The following is a 15,053-nucleotide window of genomic DNA, read 5'->3' as shown; positions in this document are numbered from 1 at the left end:
CTTTTAAGACAAAATAATCTTTTAGTTGGGTTTTAAAGGAAAGGTAGGAATTCTATCCACACTGAAGAGGTAGAGGCAGGATATTCTGAGTATAAGACACTATAAGCAATGGCAGAAGTCCACTCTGGCTGGAGCCAAGATCATGCTGAGTGGCAGAAGAGGAAGAAAGAAGGAAGGTGCCAAAAATGTACAAGTACTTGAATGTCAGACAGTTTTAACTTCACTGGGTAGGATATAGGAGGCCATGGAAAGGTTTTGACATCATTATATGTAAGGAAGATCAGTCTTACTATGAGATAATGATTTCTTTTTGGCTAGAGTAAATCACAAAGTCACTCAGGTGTCAAGGGGCTACTAGTTGTATGTGTGGAAGGATCTGCCACACCAGTGAAACAACAAAATACCCAAAGTATTGACGTATTAGAGATTATTATGTGCTATTTCTGACTTGTCTCTTCATTTGAATTACCAGTTCCTCAAAGGCAAAAAGTGTAACTTTTGTAAAATATTTTATATACTTGTCGATTATTTGAAAAAAAAATCCCAGTTTATGATAATGATAACACCATAAAAACTAGGCTTATTTATAAGGAGAAGTATATGTCAATGATAAATAGCTTGGGGGAGGGGAATGAAAAAACATAATGTCCTCATATTCGTGATATTTTCTGTATGAAATATTAATGAAAGGACATATATTAAATACAGCACAGGAGAAACAAGCAACCAAACAACAGTGAACCTGAGAAACTGAGATGAATGTTAATGTAAATGATGTGAGAATATTATAAATGAACTCCAAGGGTCCAAATCGATAAATCAAACAAACTTTGGGGTATTAAAACAGAAATGTCTTATGAACACTAATAAGTAACACTGACCACAGAGAATGAGTCTTAAGGTTACTGGACTTGAAGTCAGAACTTAATTCATATTCTGTAGTAACCATGATTTATCTGACTTATCATTTGAAGAATGAATGATACAAGGCAACCAACCTCTCTATATCATTCTTTTCATTTGTTCAGAATGTTACTCTGGTATTGGCCCATGTTCCAGCTCTATCGCATCTTCTCTTTATTTAAAATAAATGTTGCATGTAAAACTTGAGTTATAGGTAATTCTTGTGGGCCAAGTTGAAGGAAACATTTTTCTTTCTCTAGCCCATACCACCATCAAGCAATTGATAAACACTAATTAAGTGCCTACTATGTGCCAGGTACTGTACTAGACAATGAGGAAATAAAAAACCAAAACACTCCATGCCTTCAAGGAGTCTTCATTTAATAGTGGCGATGACATGCACATCTAGGTATATACAACACACAGATAAAGCAGATCCACATTGGGGAGGAAGGAACTGGCAAATGGGAAAAGGGGAAATCAGGATAATATATCATGTAGATGGTGGCATTTTAACTAAATATTGAAAGAAATCGGAGATTCTAAGAAAGCAAGGTAAAAAAGGAGAAAATTCCAGGAATGGAGGAGCACCCAGTGCAATGGTATAGTAGGAAGATGAAGTGTTGTGAGTTAAAACCAGTTATTGTTTGTCCTTCATTTTCTTTTCTTTTCTTTTTTTTTTTGTGGGGCAATGAGGATTAAGTGACTTGCCCAGGGTCACACAGGTAGTAAGTATCAAGTGTCTGAGGCTGGATTTGAATTCAAGTTCTCCTGAATCCAGGGCCAGTGCTCTATCCACTGCACCACCTAGCTGCCCCCTGTCCTTCATTTTCAAAGAGGACCAATGGCATTATGGGGGGATATCTTGACTTGTGAACTGGATTTAAGTGAGGCAGAGTCGCACAAAGTCAACCTCTTCACCCTCTCTTCCTAAGTCATAAAAATCCAGTAGCAGGACAAAAGGTGAGAGGATGGGTGATAGCTCAGGATGCAGTGGATGAACTTGGTGTCTTCCATGTCTAACCAAGCTCTAAGTGCTCTGTAGCACCTGTGTCAGGCACCTTCACAGCCACTGGAACAAATTATTTTCATCTTTCCATTCTACTGGGGGAAATCTTCACCTTCTTGGGGTAGATACCTCCCTAACTCACCAAAGGGTTTGAGGCCTGTTGGTTACCCTCAAATTGGTTTAGTCCATTTGCCAAGATGAGTTACCAGGGTGACCTCTGCACATGCTACAGCTTCTTGGAGCCACACGTGAGTTGGTTGACAGGTAGACACCAAAGACAGATGACCAGCCCTGAAAAAGGTTTAGCAAGCCCTTGCACCAGAGGTGCCAGTCCCTCTGAACAGCCCACACGTCCTACATTAGAGACTGAAGTGAACAGAGATTTGAAGCAAGAAAACCAATGAGGAGCTTACTGCAATAGTCCAGACATAAGTTAATGAGGGCCAGAACTAGACAGTGGTTATATGAGCTGAAGGGGGCCTATCTTTTTTTTTTTTTTTTTTTAGTGAGGCAATTGGGGTTAAGTGACTTGCCCAGGGTCACACAGCTCCACCTGACTCCAGGGCCGGTGCTCTATCCACTGCACCATCTAGCTGCCCCTGAAAGGGGCCTATCTTAAGAGATGCTGTGGAAACAGAAACAACAAGATCTGGCAACTGAGAACGGGGAGTCAAGGATGACACAGAGTTGTTACACTTGCATGAATGGAAGAATAGTAATAGTAATACCCTTAAGGGAAATGGGAAAGATCAAAAACAAGGTATGCTTGGGGAGGAAAGATAATGATTTGGGTTTATGGATATGTTGAATTTGAGATGCCCATAGAACATACAAATTGAAATGTCTAATAGGCAGTGATGCAGGAATAAACTTGGGAAGAGAGATTAAGGCTGTATGTAAGGATGTAGGGGTCATTTGCTTAAAAGGGGGTAGTCAAGTACCTGCCTAGCTAGTAATTTCAAGGATAAGATATACCAACCTTACATGAAAAATGGAGGGGGCAGGGAAAGAGGGAAAGAGGAGAGACAGGGAGAGAGGGAGGAGACAGAGAGACAAAGACAGAGAGAGATAGACAGAAAGGGAGAGACAGAGAGACAGAGAATGAAGAGACAGGGGGAAGACGACAGGTAAAAGGAAATCCTCTCTTCTCTGAACACGCATCTTGAATGTGAGGGAAAGTCTACTGAGGCCTGACAAACCTGACTACTCTTATCTGTTTCTAGTGATTTGCAGAATGGGGATGGAGAATAATACCACCAAAAGGAACTTGCCAGGACGATGATATTTTGTGTGAGAAACTAAAGACTTAAGAGGTAGAGGAGATATTTTCATCATATCTGTCAGTTGAAGTAAAGTGAAGAGGTTAATAAAGAAGATAGCGTCTGAGAATGGGATTTGGATGTCTGGATCATGACTTTAAAAGGAATATTAGGCTCTTGGCCAAGGGTGGAGTTCACTGAACAAGAAGGTTTTAAACAAAAAAGGGAGGGGGAGAGAGAAAACTGCCCACATTTTTGCCAAGCCAAATACCACAAAGAGAAGCAAGAACAACACTGGAAGAAAAGTATCAGTAGAGTAGCATTTCATAGGATATATCCAAGATGAGAATTGGCAGTTAAGCCAGGCTTTAAAAGTCCACATGAATTTCACTGTACAGAGTTAAAGAATAACAACAAATATATGTGTATGTACACATATATATACACACACATATATGTTCATGTATGTGTATATATACATACTGTAAAGAATTAATTGTAATTTGAGGTTTTTATGCCTCAGCGTGCACTGGCCTGGGGCTCCGCAAACCACACGGTGCTCCACCCACTGGTTGTAGCCATTGCCATGGCGCTGGCACCTCACACCATCACCACTCACCAACTCGTACATGGGCCTGGCAAAATTATAATGATTGGAAGCCTAGTGAGGGCAGTCATGTGACTGTCAGAGCAGCCATCCCATTGGCTGGGGCTGTGTGGGGTTTTTCTGGGATTGGGGGAGGAGAATTGGGCATTCTAGCTGGATGCTGGAAGGTGACAGGAGTTCTGCTGCATATTCTCAGCTGATTCCTGGGTGGTGGTACTTTTTCAGGTTGTATAATTTCCCTTTCCCCATTTTATTTCCTTTCCCTTGTTCCTACTGATACTGTTTGTGTTGTTTTTTTTTTTAAAGTTCATTCTTGTTAAAATAAATCCTGTTCTGTTTTGAGGGAGGCTGCTGGTCTCTTTCCTTGCCCCAATATTGCGGTGAGCCGCTTAGCTAACACTCCCCAATTAAAAATTGGTCCGCACAACATACATGTATATGCCACTTCACTGACAATGTTCTTTTTCTTTTTCACTGACAATGATCTTTGAAAGATGGGGGGTCAGCTAGGTGGCACAGTGGATAAAGCACTGGCCCTGAATTCAAGAGGAACTTAGTTCAAATCCAGTCTCAGACACTTGACACTTACTAGCTGTGTGATCCTAGGCAAGTCACTTAACCCTCATTGCTTCCCCCCAACCCCCCAAAAAAGGGAAGCTAGTGGGTCAACATGACAAATGCTGGTAAAGAAAAAAATGAGGCCTTCATTACTTTTTTAGTTTTCAGCATTTGTTTATAAAAGATTTCCAATTTCCAATTAAAAAATATGGAACGCTTCATGAATTTGCATGTCATCCTTGGCAGAGGCCATGTTAATATTCTCTGTATTGTTCCAATTTTAGTATGTGTGCTGCCAAAGTGAGCACAACCTTCATTACTGTTTAAGGGAGAGCAGAAAGTTGACAAACCTAGGTTAGTGAGCTTAATTCTTAAATTTGGCAAAATTAAATAAATCATTAAACTGGAAGGGACTGCAAAGATGCTGTGTGATAGAGTGATAATCAGAATCCAAAAATATTTAATAGGCAAAAATGATGGACCAAATCTAAGTGGATAAATTTAAAGGGGACATATAAAGTTCTACATTAGTGTTAAAAAGAAAAGGTTTAACAAGTAAAAGATAAGGATTTCATAGTTAAGAGAACACTGTCTGAAAAAAGGTATAAGTCAACAATGTGACATCACAGTCAAAAAAGTATTCCAGGATGTATCAGGAAAGGCAAGTGTCCAGGTTGAGGGAGGTGATAGTTCTGCTTTATTCTGGCCTAGGCAGACTAGATCCAAAGCATTTTGTTCTGTTTTATGAAGGACACCGACAAATGAAAGTGCAATGAGGATGTTGAAGAGAGACCACACCACTTGAAGATGGGATAAAGAAACCAAGGGTATTTAACTTGGAGTGCAAAGAATGTCTTATCCAATTTGAATCTAAACAAGAATCTTTTCTAAAGTCGCCAAAAACAAAAAGAAAAAAACACCAAAACAGACAACTTTTGCTTGAAGATCTCTAGTGAAGTTTTAGGATTAATTCACTTTCCACCCAACCCTTATCTCTTCTGATCTTCAGTATTACCCTGTAGGATACCATCATCTTCCCAATCGCGCAGGCTCACAACCTTGGTGTAATCGACTCCTCACTCATGCTTACCACATATCTTTTGCCAAGTCTCACTGTTTCTACACTCCTAAGATCTCTTCTATAAATCTATGCACACAGCCACCACCCTGTGGTCATCATCACTGCACTTCATGACTCTTGTAACGGCTTTCTAATTAGTGTCCCTCATCTCTCCTCACTCTATCCTCCACTCAATTGCCAAAGTGATTTTCTTAAAGCACAGGTCTGACCACCTCTGAGGGCAGGTAGCTAGGTGGCACAGACCACAAGGCCTAGAATGAGAGAGATCTGAATTCAGATCTGGTCTCCCAAACTTACTAGTGGCGTGAGCCTGGGCAAATCACTGAATTGCTGTCTGCCTCAATTTCTTCAACTGTGAAATGGAGATAATAATAGCATCTACCTCCCAGGATTGTTATGAGGATCAAGTGAGATAAGCGCTTATGGCTTAGTGTCTGGCACATAGGAGCCATTTAATAAATGCTCATTTCCTTTTTTCTTTCCCCCTCTCCCTGTCACACACACTTAACAAACTCCAGTGGTTCCTTATTAACTTCAGGATCAAATATACAATTTTCTGTTGGGTATTTAAAGCCTTTTACAACTAGGTCCCTTTCAATCTTTCCAATCTCCTTGCATTTTATTCACCTACATATACTCTATGCTATAGCTATAATGCCCTACTAGCTGTCCCTCACACACAGGACTCTCTCTCTTCACTCTGCATGAGCTATTTACCTTGCCCAGAAAGCTGTTCCTTTTCCACTCCACCTTTGAACTTCCCCAACTTCCTTCAGAAATCAGCCCAAATCCCACCTTCTCTAGGCAACTGATCTCTCCTGGTCCCCTTCCCACTCCACCCTCCACTCCTGTACTTCCAGTACTTGCCTTCCCCCTGATATTACCTTTCATCTACTCTTATGCTTACCCAAGTTATTTACATGGGTTTTTCCCCCCACCACTAAAATGTAAGATCCTTGAGGGCAGAGATGGTGTATTGGCTAATACTTGCCTTCCCCCTGATATTACCTTTCATCTACTCTTATGCTGACATTCCAATCCTATATTCTTATACCCTTCCATCAAATCCTGTGTTCAAAGATTCCAAATAGATTGGAAAGGAGAGAAAATAGATAACACATTACTGCCCACTCATCACTGTCTTGAAACCCTGCTCTAACATATAAGAGGTGAGATGTTTCTTATATGAAAGGGAAAAGTGAGAAGGTACCTGGAAGGGGGCTGCCATATCATTATGCTAATCTAGAAAGAGATTTGAAGGACTGCTGCTCTTTCCTTCCCTTTTCAGCCAGCCATAAAAAAAAGTCTTTTTTATAAATCTCTTTTGGACTCATAAGTATCTAGTGTGAATGCTGAATAATCTAAAATAATCATTTATTTGGTGAGACATCTGCCACCAAAAGAAGGAAGTGAAATGGGAAGAAATAACTGTGTCTATTTGAAAACCTGAATTTACAAAGAAAGCCCTCATTCCCAAAGCTATCGTAAGTGGCCATAATTTATAGATTCAGTCCACTATCTTACTCTGTTGAGATCTTTTTGGATCTTGACTCTTTGATGTGGTGTTAGCTCTTCTCCCCATTTTCGAGTCACCTATAAATCTAAGAAGCACACTACCTATGCTTTCATACAAATCATTGATACAAATGCTAAAAGAACAAGGTCAAGGACAGCTCCTTTGGGAAATCCATAAGCAAACTCCTTCCAAGTGGACTCTGACCCATTAACAATGACTCTTTGGGTCAAGCTATTCAACCAGCTCCAAGTTTGACTGTACTATTATTTAGTCTTTATCTCTTCATCTTTTCCATGATTACAGAGAGCATAAGTGGCTTTAGCAGATGCCTCCTCCTGCCTGTTAATCTGGTTGGTGGCTAACAGATTGCCACCCCCATCCCCAAATATAATAGCTATCTTTAAATATTTAAAGTACTGTTTGATGGAAGAGGAGGAACTCTTCCTAGAACTCATAAGGGCAAACTTGGCCTTGAGAAAAGAAAAGCTTCCTCATATTTGAGAGCTAAGAGTGGAATAGGCTGCCTTAGGATCCAGAAGGTTCCTTCTGCCTGTAGATTTCCTAGCACAGGTTTTATAATCAAATGGATATTTGTTGGCAATGATGGAAAGACAATTTTTGTTCAGGTAGAGTTGTTCTAACTGGTCTCTGAAATCTTTCCAATTGTGAGATTCTGGGAGAGGTTACAATTGGATCAAATGAGATAATAATAAGTTTAAAAGAGCCTTGCAGAGGCAGTTAGGTAGCTCAGTGGATAAAGCACGGCCCTGGATTCAGGAGGACCTGAGTTGAAATCCAGCCTCAGATACTTGACACTAGCTGTGTGACCCTGGGCAAGTCACTTAACTCCCATTGCCCCGGGGGAAAAAAGACAAAAAAAAAAAAAGAGCCTTGCAACTGTAATGTACTATTTTAGAAATTTAAGCTGTTATTATACTTTTTAGGGATAGGAGTAGGTCCTAGAGCCACGATTTCACTGATAGAAGGGACAACCTCCCCACCCCCCACCCCACATAGTGGGAGAGCTGCTTAAGTGACTTGCCTCTAGGGTTTCCTAACTTCAAGGCTAGATCTCCATGCACTATTCAATGCCATCTCTTAAATTTTATATATATGAAACATCCAAAAGAAATGGATCCTCGCAATCAGCTTTACATGTTTTTTCAAAACTCTTACTACATCAAAAACTTCTTTAAAATGATACACAAGGGGCAGCTAGGTGGCGCAGTGGATAGAGCACCGGCCCTGGAGTCAGAAGTACCTGAGTTCAAATCCGGCCTCAGACATTTAACACTTACTAGCTGTGTGACCCTGGGCAAGTCACTTAACCCCAATTGCCTCACTAAAAAAAAAAAAAAAAGATACACAATTATACCTGGGCTTGCTTGCAGATTTTTTTCAAAAATGCTTCTTTAATTTTAAGAACTTTGAGGAAGAGACAGAAATACGACTCAACCCCCATTTCAGTACAAAGAAAAAATGCCCACTTTCTTAGAAAAAGCAGATTTACCCCCCCCCCCTTTTTTGATTGTTGTAAGCTGCTACTTAGCCCATTATCTAAAATGCTCTGGCTTAAAGAGAAGAGCCTTGCTTCTCTTGACTATTCCTATTAACTTTATTCCCATTCATGGGGGCAGAGGTTATACTGAAAAGTCAATCGACTCCATTCTTCTCTTTTCCTAGAAATCATGCTCCCTATTGTCAAAATGCCTGGAACAGAAAGCATGAGTGTAAGCTCCTAGGCCCCTCCCCTTCTGGTCTTCCACTTAAATTACTCATGAAACTAGATGAGATCATCCTAATTACACTGAATACAGAAGGTCAGTGCACTAAATTAATGCATCAGGGTATTTCAAAGAAGTCTATGACCTCCCCCTTCTCTATTATAATTTGGTCAGTGAAAATGATTCTCCCCTCCTTACCACCAATATATTCAATAGACATACAGCAAAGAACAATTGGAAGTACTGAAACATGTAATTAAGTACAGCTTAAAACTACTCTGTTCTAATTAATAGAGCCAATTTGCACAATATGTAATCTTTTCAGGTTCTTAGTATGGCAGAATGGTCTTCACTAAGCAGCTCTAATCTTCTCAAGAACAGGAAAAAAAAAAAGCTGTTTTCTAACTATTTTCCTTTTAAAAGCAAGGGGCTAAATGCCAACCAGTGTTTGGCATGTTAACTTCACTGGAGTCAAATCTGAAGTTCTGGCAAAGGGCTTGCTGCTGTTGGGCAGCCAGCCAACTCCACTAGGGACAAACGTAACCAATACACTGTTATTGTGCAAGAAAGAAACTTGGAAATAAATAAGGCTTGGGGTCCCCTCCCACCAAACAGAGGTGGTTTTGAAACTAAAGCTCAACCTTAAATCCCATCATTTCAATCAGTCATGAGGCTCTGCTTTAGAAAATGTCAAGTGAAAAGATACCTTTGCATTTATTAGTTGTTTTGTCCAAAATTGCCTTTGTGGAGACGATTTTTCCGTATCTGAAACAAAAAAGAGAGAAAGTCAAAGTTTTATTCATAGAACCCTTTAAAAACATCAAATCTCACTGAGAACATTTTTTCCAATTATTTTGGGACATCTGACTGTTTCTGTTACAAAGTTATATACAAAATAGGTTTTTCTCAGGGGTAGAATTTGAGCTCAATTATCTTAGAAAATCACGGAAAGACTTGCAGGAAATAATGAAGAGTGAAATGAGCAGAAAAAAGAGAACATTGTATATAGTAACAACAATATTGTTTTAAGAATGACTTTGAGGGGGGCAGCTGGGTGGCACAGTGGATAAAGCACTGGCTCTGGATTCAGGAGGACCTCAGTTCAAATCTAGCCTTCAGTCACTTGACATTTACTAGCTGTGTGACCCTGGGCAAGTCACTTAACCCTCATTAGCCCAGGAAAAAAAAAAAGAGAGAAGAATGACTCTGAGTAAATAAGTTATTTTGAGTATTATACACATCCCAATTAACTATAAAAGACCTAAGAACAAAGATGCTATCTGTATCCAGAGACAGAACTAATAAAAAGAAGTATGTTTGGAATAATTTTACATATATCTCTCTATATATTCCTATTTGTGTCTAATAGTAGCCATCTGGAGGCGGGGATAAAAAGGGGAAAATTAATTTACACAAAAACTGTGGAATATATTTAAAAGGAATATTATGTTGTGCATAATGGATTTGCAGTTTCATGTATAATCTTTTTTATTATACCATGTTATGAAAATACTTGTTTTATCCCATAAATTAAAAAAAACAAACTAAAGTTGGATATGGTGGCACATGTCTACAGTCCTTGCTGCTAGGGAGGCTGAGGGCTGGTAGATTGCTTGAGTTTAGGAATTCTGAGGTGCAATAGGGCTAAATCTCATCCAAGGTCTGTCTAGCATTAATGTGTTAAGCCCCCAGAAGTAGAGAGCCATGAGGTTACTTAAGGAGGGATAAACCAAGTCAAAAACGGTGCAGGTCAAAGCTTCAGTCCTGATCAGGCTTTGGAGTTCTAGCCTGGGTCATATAGAGTGCCCTAGTCTCAAAAGAAAATAAATCAGAGCTAAATGAACCAAAATATGTTGGCTTCAAATTTGAATCTCCAGTTCTTATTCTGAAATTCAGTTTTGAGGGAGGGGATGCTTTACCTGTCAGTTCTGGGACAACAGCATAACATTTAAAAGGAATAACCCTTTTCAAGATATTTTGTTCTAATAGCATTATCAAATTAGACAGCCACATCTGAAGACAGGGCTTACAAGTGTCTAGGGAACTGAATACTCTATATAGCCAAGCCATTATGAAAAGAGCCCCTCTAAAACATATTCATTTCATTGCTACAGCAGCTCATAAAGACAATGTATAGACTAACATGTAGAGGTACAGATAGAGATTAAATCACCTATTTTTTTCATGCCTCACATACCAATAAAACTAAAATACTCCTAGATACTTAAACAAAGCCTGATTTTCTCAGACACATCCAGAGCAGCCTATTTAAAACATCTTTTACATATACAGAACAGAAAGAATGGGTAGTAGAATGTGTTACAGATTCTTAATGTAATCAATAATGCAAATAGACCAGTAGGGAATCATTAATTTTCCCAGTTCAATGTAAAGTGTTCAAATTCCTCAGTGTGCCATTTAAAAAAACAAACTGGTTTTTTAAAAATATGAAATTTAAGAACTGAATTTTAACACAAAGTCTCACTCAATTACTGTAAAAGACAGAATCAAATGTAGAGAAGAAATGCTATTACTGTGTGGTCGTTACAGAATGAAGATGTCCAGACTGTTAATAGAGCAAAGATCACAAAAATTAAGAGCTAGAGATCAATAAGTCCAATGCCTTAATTTTACAGATGAGGAATTAGTGTTCAATAAAACCATAACTTCTCACAGAGGAAATATAGATAAGGCCCTAGTATCTACACTGGATTCTTAAATAAAAATACATTTACAGATATACATTTGACAACATTTTTTTCTTAAAAAAGAAAAGAATAGCATTTTCTAGTTTGAAATACAATTGATGTGGGATCTGTCCCAGGTAACTGACCAACGTGGTACAAAAAGAGATTTGGACACAAAACAGGGGCAGGATGGGTCACTTGACATTTCTGGGCCTCCTCAAGTACCTAATCTGTAAATGGGAAAAATAATAATTGTACCACCTCCCTCGCTTAGGTTATGAGGCTCAAATTAGACAACTACCAAAGGCTCTATTAATATACATTTATTTTTATTTGTATCTCTGGAACCTACTGGAGATAGGGATGAGGGTGAGGGAAGGGGAACCATATGATTTCTATTGTCTCTTTATCTATCTCCTATTTTATTAGCCCTAAACATTTTACAATCATCCCTTATATATTGTGTTCTTATGATTTTTTTTGAGATCTGAGGAAATGGAAAAGATGTTGAACCATTCTGACTGATGCAGAGTGTTCAATAACTTTAATTTTTAAAATAAATTTTAAGAGGCTATGAATGAATGAAAACTGAACAATGCATTGCTAAGAAATGGTTGCTTTGACCTATCAACAGGTTCTTCCCTCTCCCTCCCCCTATTTTATTTCTGCATTGCACATAATCATGATTACTATCTAGGCATGAAAATGAAATTAATATGAGAATTAGATAACAATTCAAGAGGCAGTAGTATATAAACTCCAAATTTCCTGGGGAAATTCCATGAGTTCATAAAAACATCAACATCTATACTGCTATACAAAAAATAATTTTAAAAAATCAAACCTAAAAGGAAAATTTACTTGAATTCTCATCACCAATACCATAAAATTTCAGTCAGATCTCCATAACCTACAGGTAGATTATTCAGACTGCAAATAATGTATGTACTACTTGGAAGCCAATACAACTGTATTGGTTATACTACTCAACTGGTTTGGTCCATGCTTCACTCCCAAGCCAGATATATTTCCTATGAGGAATAGGGAAGTAGAATTATTTTCTGGCAACAAGCATTTATTAAACATCTATTGTGTACCAGGCACTGTGCTGTTCACTGATCTGAATGACAAAGGCAAGATAGACAAACACCAACATTTCAATGACCAGGTCTTAGAGTATTTTGCTTTTTCCAAAGTACTTGTCCACAAAATCAGAGACTGTTAGCAGGGAGAGGGATCTCAGAAAACATCTTCTCTGACTCCCATATAAAGGTAAATCTCTAGACAATTCTGAAAAATGATCATTTGGCCACTATTGAAGACTTCTTTGGAAACAAGTTTGCACTGTACTTAGCCAATCTGACGCCATGTTTTGTCAGGCAGTCCAGTGGCCAATTTATATGCCAAGAAACATCGAATGATAATTGTTCATTGATCATAACATAAGTACTACACAAACTTAATATGAATTTAACTAAAACTTAGTCCTTTTATAATCAAGTCCTTTGTCCCAATTCTTATCCGATTTATAGAATGGAATGCTAGTTAAACCAGTCTGACTTGATTCAGATGTTGAGACTAAAAGGCAATAAATGTGAATGAAGGGTGTTATTTACTCTGTGTTTAACCTATGAAGGGAAAGTTCTGTTACTTGTTTCAAAAATTTTTTTATTCATATAGTAAACACTTAAGATATTTTCTTTAAAGACAACATTAGCAAGTTTCACATGTATATAATCTTTGCTTCCATTTTGTTTAAGATTTTCTAGTATTGTCTCTAAAAACAATTATGGCTTTGTAGGCAATATGAAGGATCTTGTTCCATTCTTCAGCAGAGGCTGAAGTAGATAGGGTTGTAGTATATGGATAGAGAAATTAGTCTTTTTCATTTGCGTGGAGAATGTTTTATCCTGAAACAGAAGAGTAAGGGGAAGTAACTATAATTAACCTACATAAGTTCCATATTTTTCTTTTCTCCAAACTCTTCAATATGCCCCATTATGTGCCATTTTATGAGTGTGTATCCACGTGCACATATACACACACTCACACCCCTCCTCCCAACCCCTTAGGCATAAACATCAAATTTACTATTTATATTTTGTCTAATAGTTTAAAACAATAAAACCAAGACATGAAGTATTTATGATCAGTTGTGTGAAAGCTCACATTCAAAATCAACATTAACTATCACTGCAACTGCAGACATCTCGATGCCTGGAAAAACAACCCTACCATTCAATTCTCTTAGGGCACCAACTAAAGTAATTTTTTGAGAATTCACTCCATGTCTCTTTGAATATAAGGATTGAACTCTGTTTCTCTTAGAAAATAAGTTATCTTAGTATTTTTTTCTCTGACCTCTCTTCAGCTATCACAGTTAATAGTCCTTCTAGAAAACAAGTAAAACTCTAAGTGCTCTTAGAGAGACTCCTTACAGAATGACAGTTATAGTAATAGTACCTATAATGTCTGTGGTTAGATGGTTTTCAAGATGTAGGCCCCAAAGAAAAGACATTGCCCTCTATGAAGTTGAATTCAACTCCCAATTAAATCAAGTGCTTCACTGACCTTTCCTCTGTTCTGATTCTTCTTGACTACCCTTTGTGAAATTCCTCCTTCCTTTGCTTCCATGATAGAGGTTCTTGGTTTTTACACTTTATCAGTAAGGGCCCATGGGGCCCCATCCTTCCTCTGAATGCAGAGTGGAGACCTCTCTTCCCAGAATCTCCAATTAAGGAAGGAACCCAGGTCAGGTATCTCTTCATTTCCCAACTGGTTATACTCCCTGGTACTTCTCTTCACCTCCCTTCTGGGTACCTTCTCCCTTTCCCCCACATTTTTGCTTTTATCTTCCTTTTGCATGTTATTTCCTCCCATTCGATTGCAATTCCCTTGAGGGTAGGGACTGTCTTTTGCCTTTCTTTGTATCTCCAAATCTTAGCATAGTACCTGGAACACAGTAGGCATCTGACAAATGTTTATTGACCAACTAAACTCTTCCTACTTTCTGATTTGGTCCTTCTAGCCTTCTCTCTTGCCTCCTAACTCCTGAAGGATCTATCTTGGTCTTTCTGCTCTCCTCTCAAAGCAACTCATTAATTTAACTCTCACTCATTCTACACTGATGAATCTCATCTTTATCTGAAGTCCTGTCCTCATATCCTCACATCTCTAATCTCCTATTTCCAATGGTTCCCTTCTACATTTTTAACTAGCTATTTAACATGTGCCAAAAGAAAACCATTTTCTTCTTCCAAACCAGCTAATCTCATAGTTTTATGCTTTTATATCACAGAACTATCACTTTCTCAGACTTCCAAGTTGAAAACTTCAGTCATCTTTGATTCATCCCATTCCATTGTAGTCACAAATTCTACCAAATTATCCTTCAAAATACCTCCCATCGCGGCAGCTAGGTGGCGCAGTGGATAGAGCACCGGCCCTGGAGTTAGGAGTACCTGACTTCAAATCTGGCCTCAGACACTTAACACTCACTAGCTGTGTGACCCTGGGCAAGTCACTTGCCTCACTAAAAAACAAAAAAACAAAATACCTCCCATCAATATTTCCATCAATATTCTAATACAGGCACCCATTATATCATGTGTGGACTACTTCAATAGCCCTATACCTGGTGTCTGATTTAAGTCTCCTCCTCTCTCCAATCCAATCTGCATGTTACTATCGGGAAAATATTTTATTACGC

General features: G+C 38.5%; 1 protein-coding gene and 1 non-coding gene across 3 annotated transcripts in view; both read right to left on the bottom strand.

The window, feature by feature from the left end:
* Nucleotides 1-15,053, bottom strand: part of RBMS1 (RNA binding motif single stranded interacting protein 1) — a 276,072-nt gene that overhangs the window by 66,779 nt on the left and 194,240 nt on the right. For both annotated transcript variants that reach the window (XM_043994399.1, XM_043994400.1), the window contains exon 3: nt 9,364-9,422. In XM_043994399.1, the coding sequence (XP_043850334.1) occupies nt 9,364-9,422 (59 nt within the window). The remainder of the gene's footprint in view (nt 1-9,363; nt 9,423-15,053) is intronic.
* On the bottom strand, nt 4,539-4,644 carry LOC122752186. The gene has a single exon (XR_006355979.1). It is a non-coding gene; the product is annotated as a U6 spliceosomal RNA (small nuclear RNA).

Source organism: Dromiciops gliroides, chromosome 3 (genome assembly GCF_019393635.1).
Source record: "Dromiciops gliroides isolate mDroGli1 chromosome 3, mDroGli1.pri, whole genome shotgun sequence".
NCBI lineage: Eukaryota > Metazoa > Chordata > Mammalia > Microbiotheria > Microbiotheriidae > Dromiciops > Dromiciops gliroides.
This window is presented reverse-complemented; position numbering and strand designations above follow the sequence as displayed.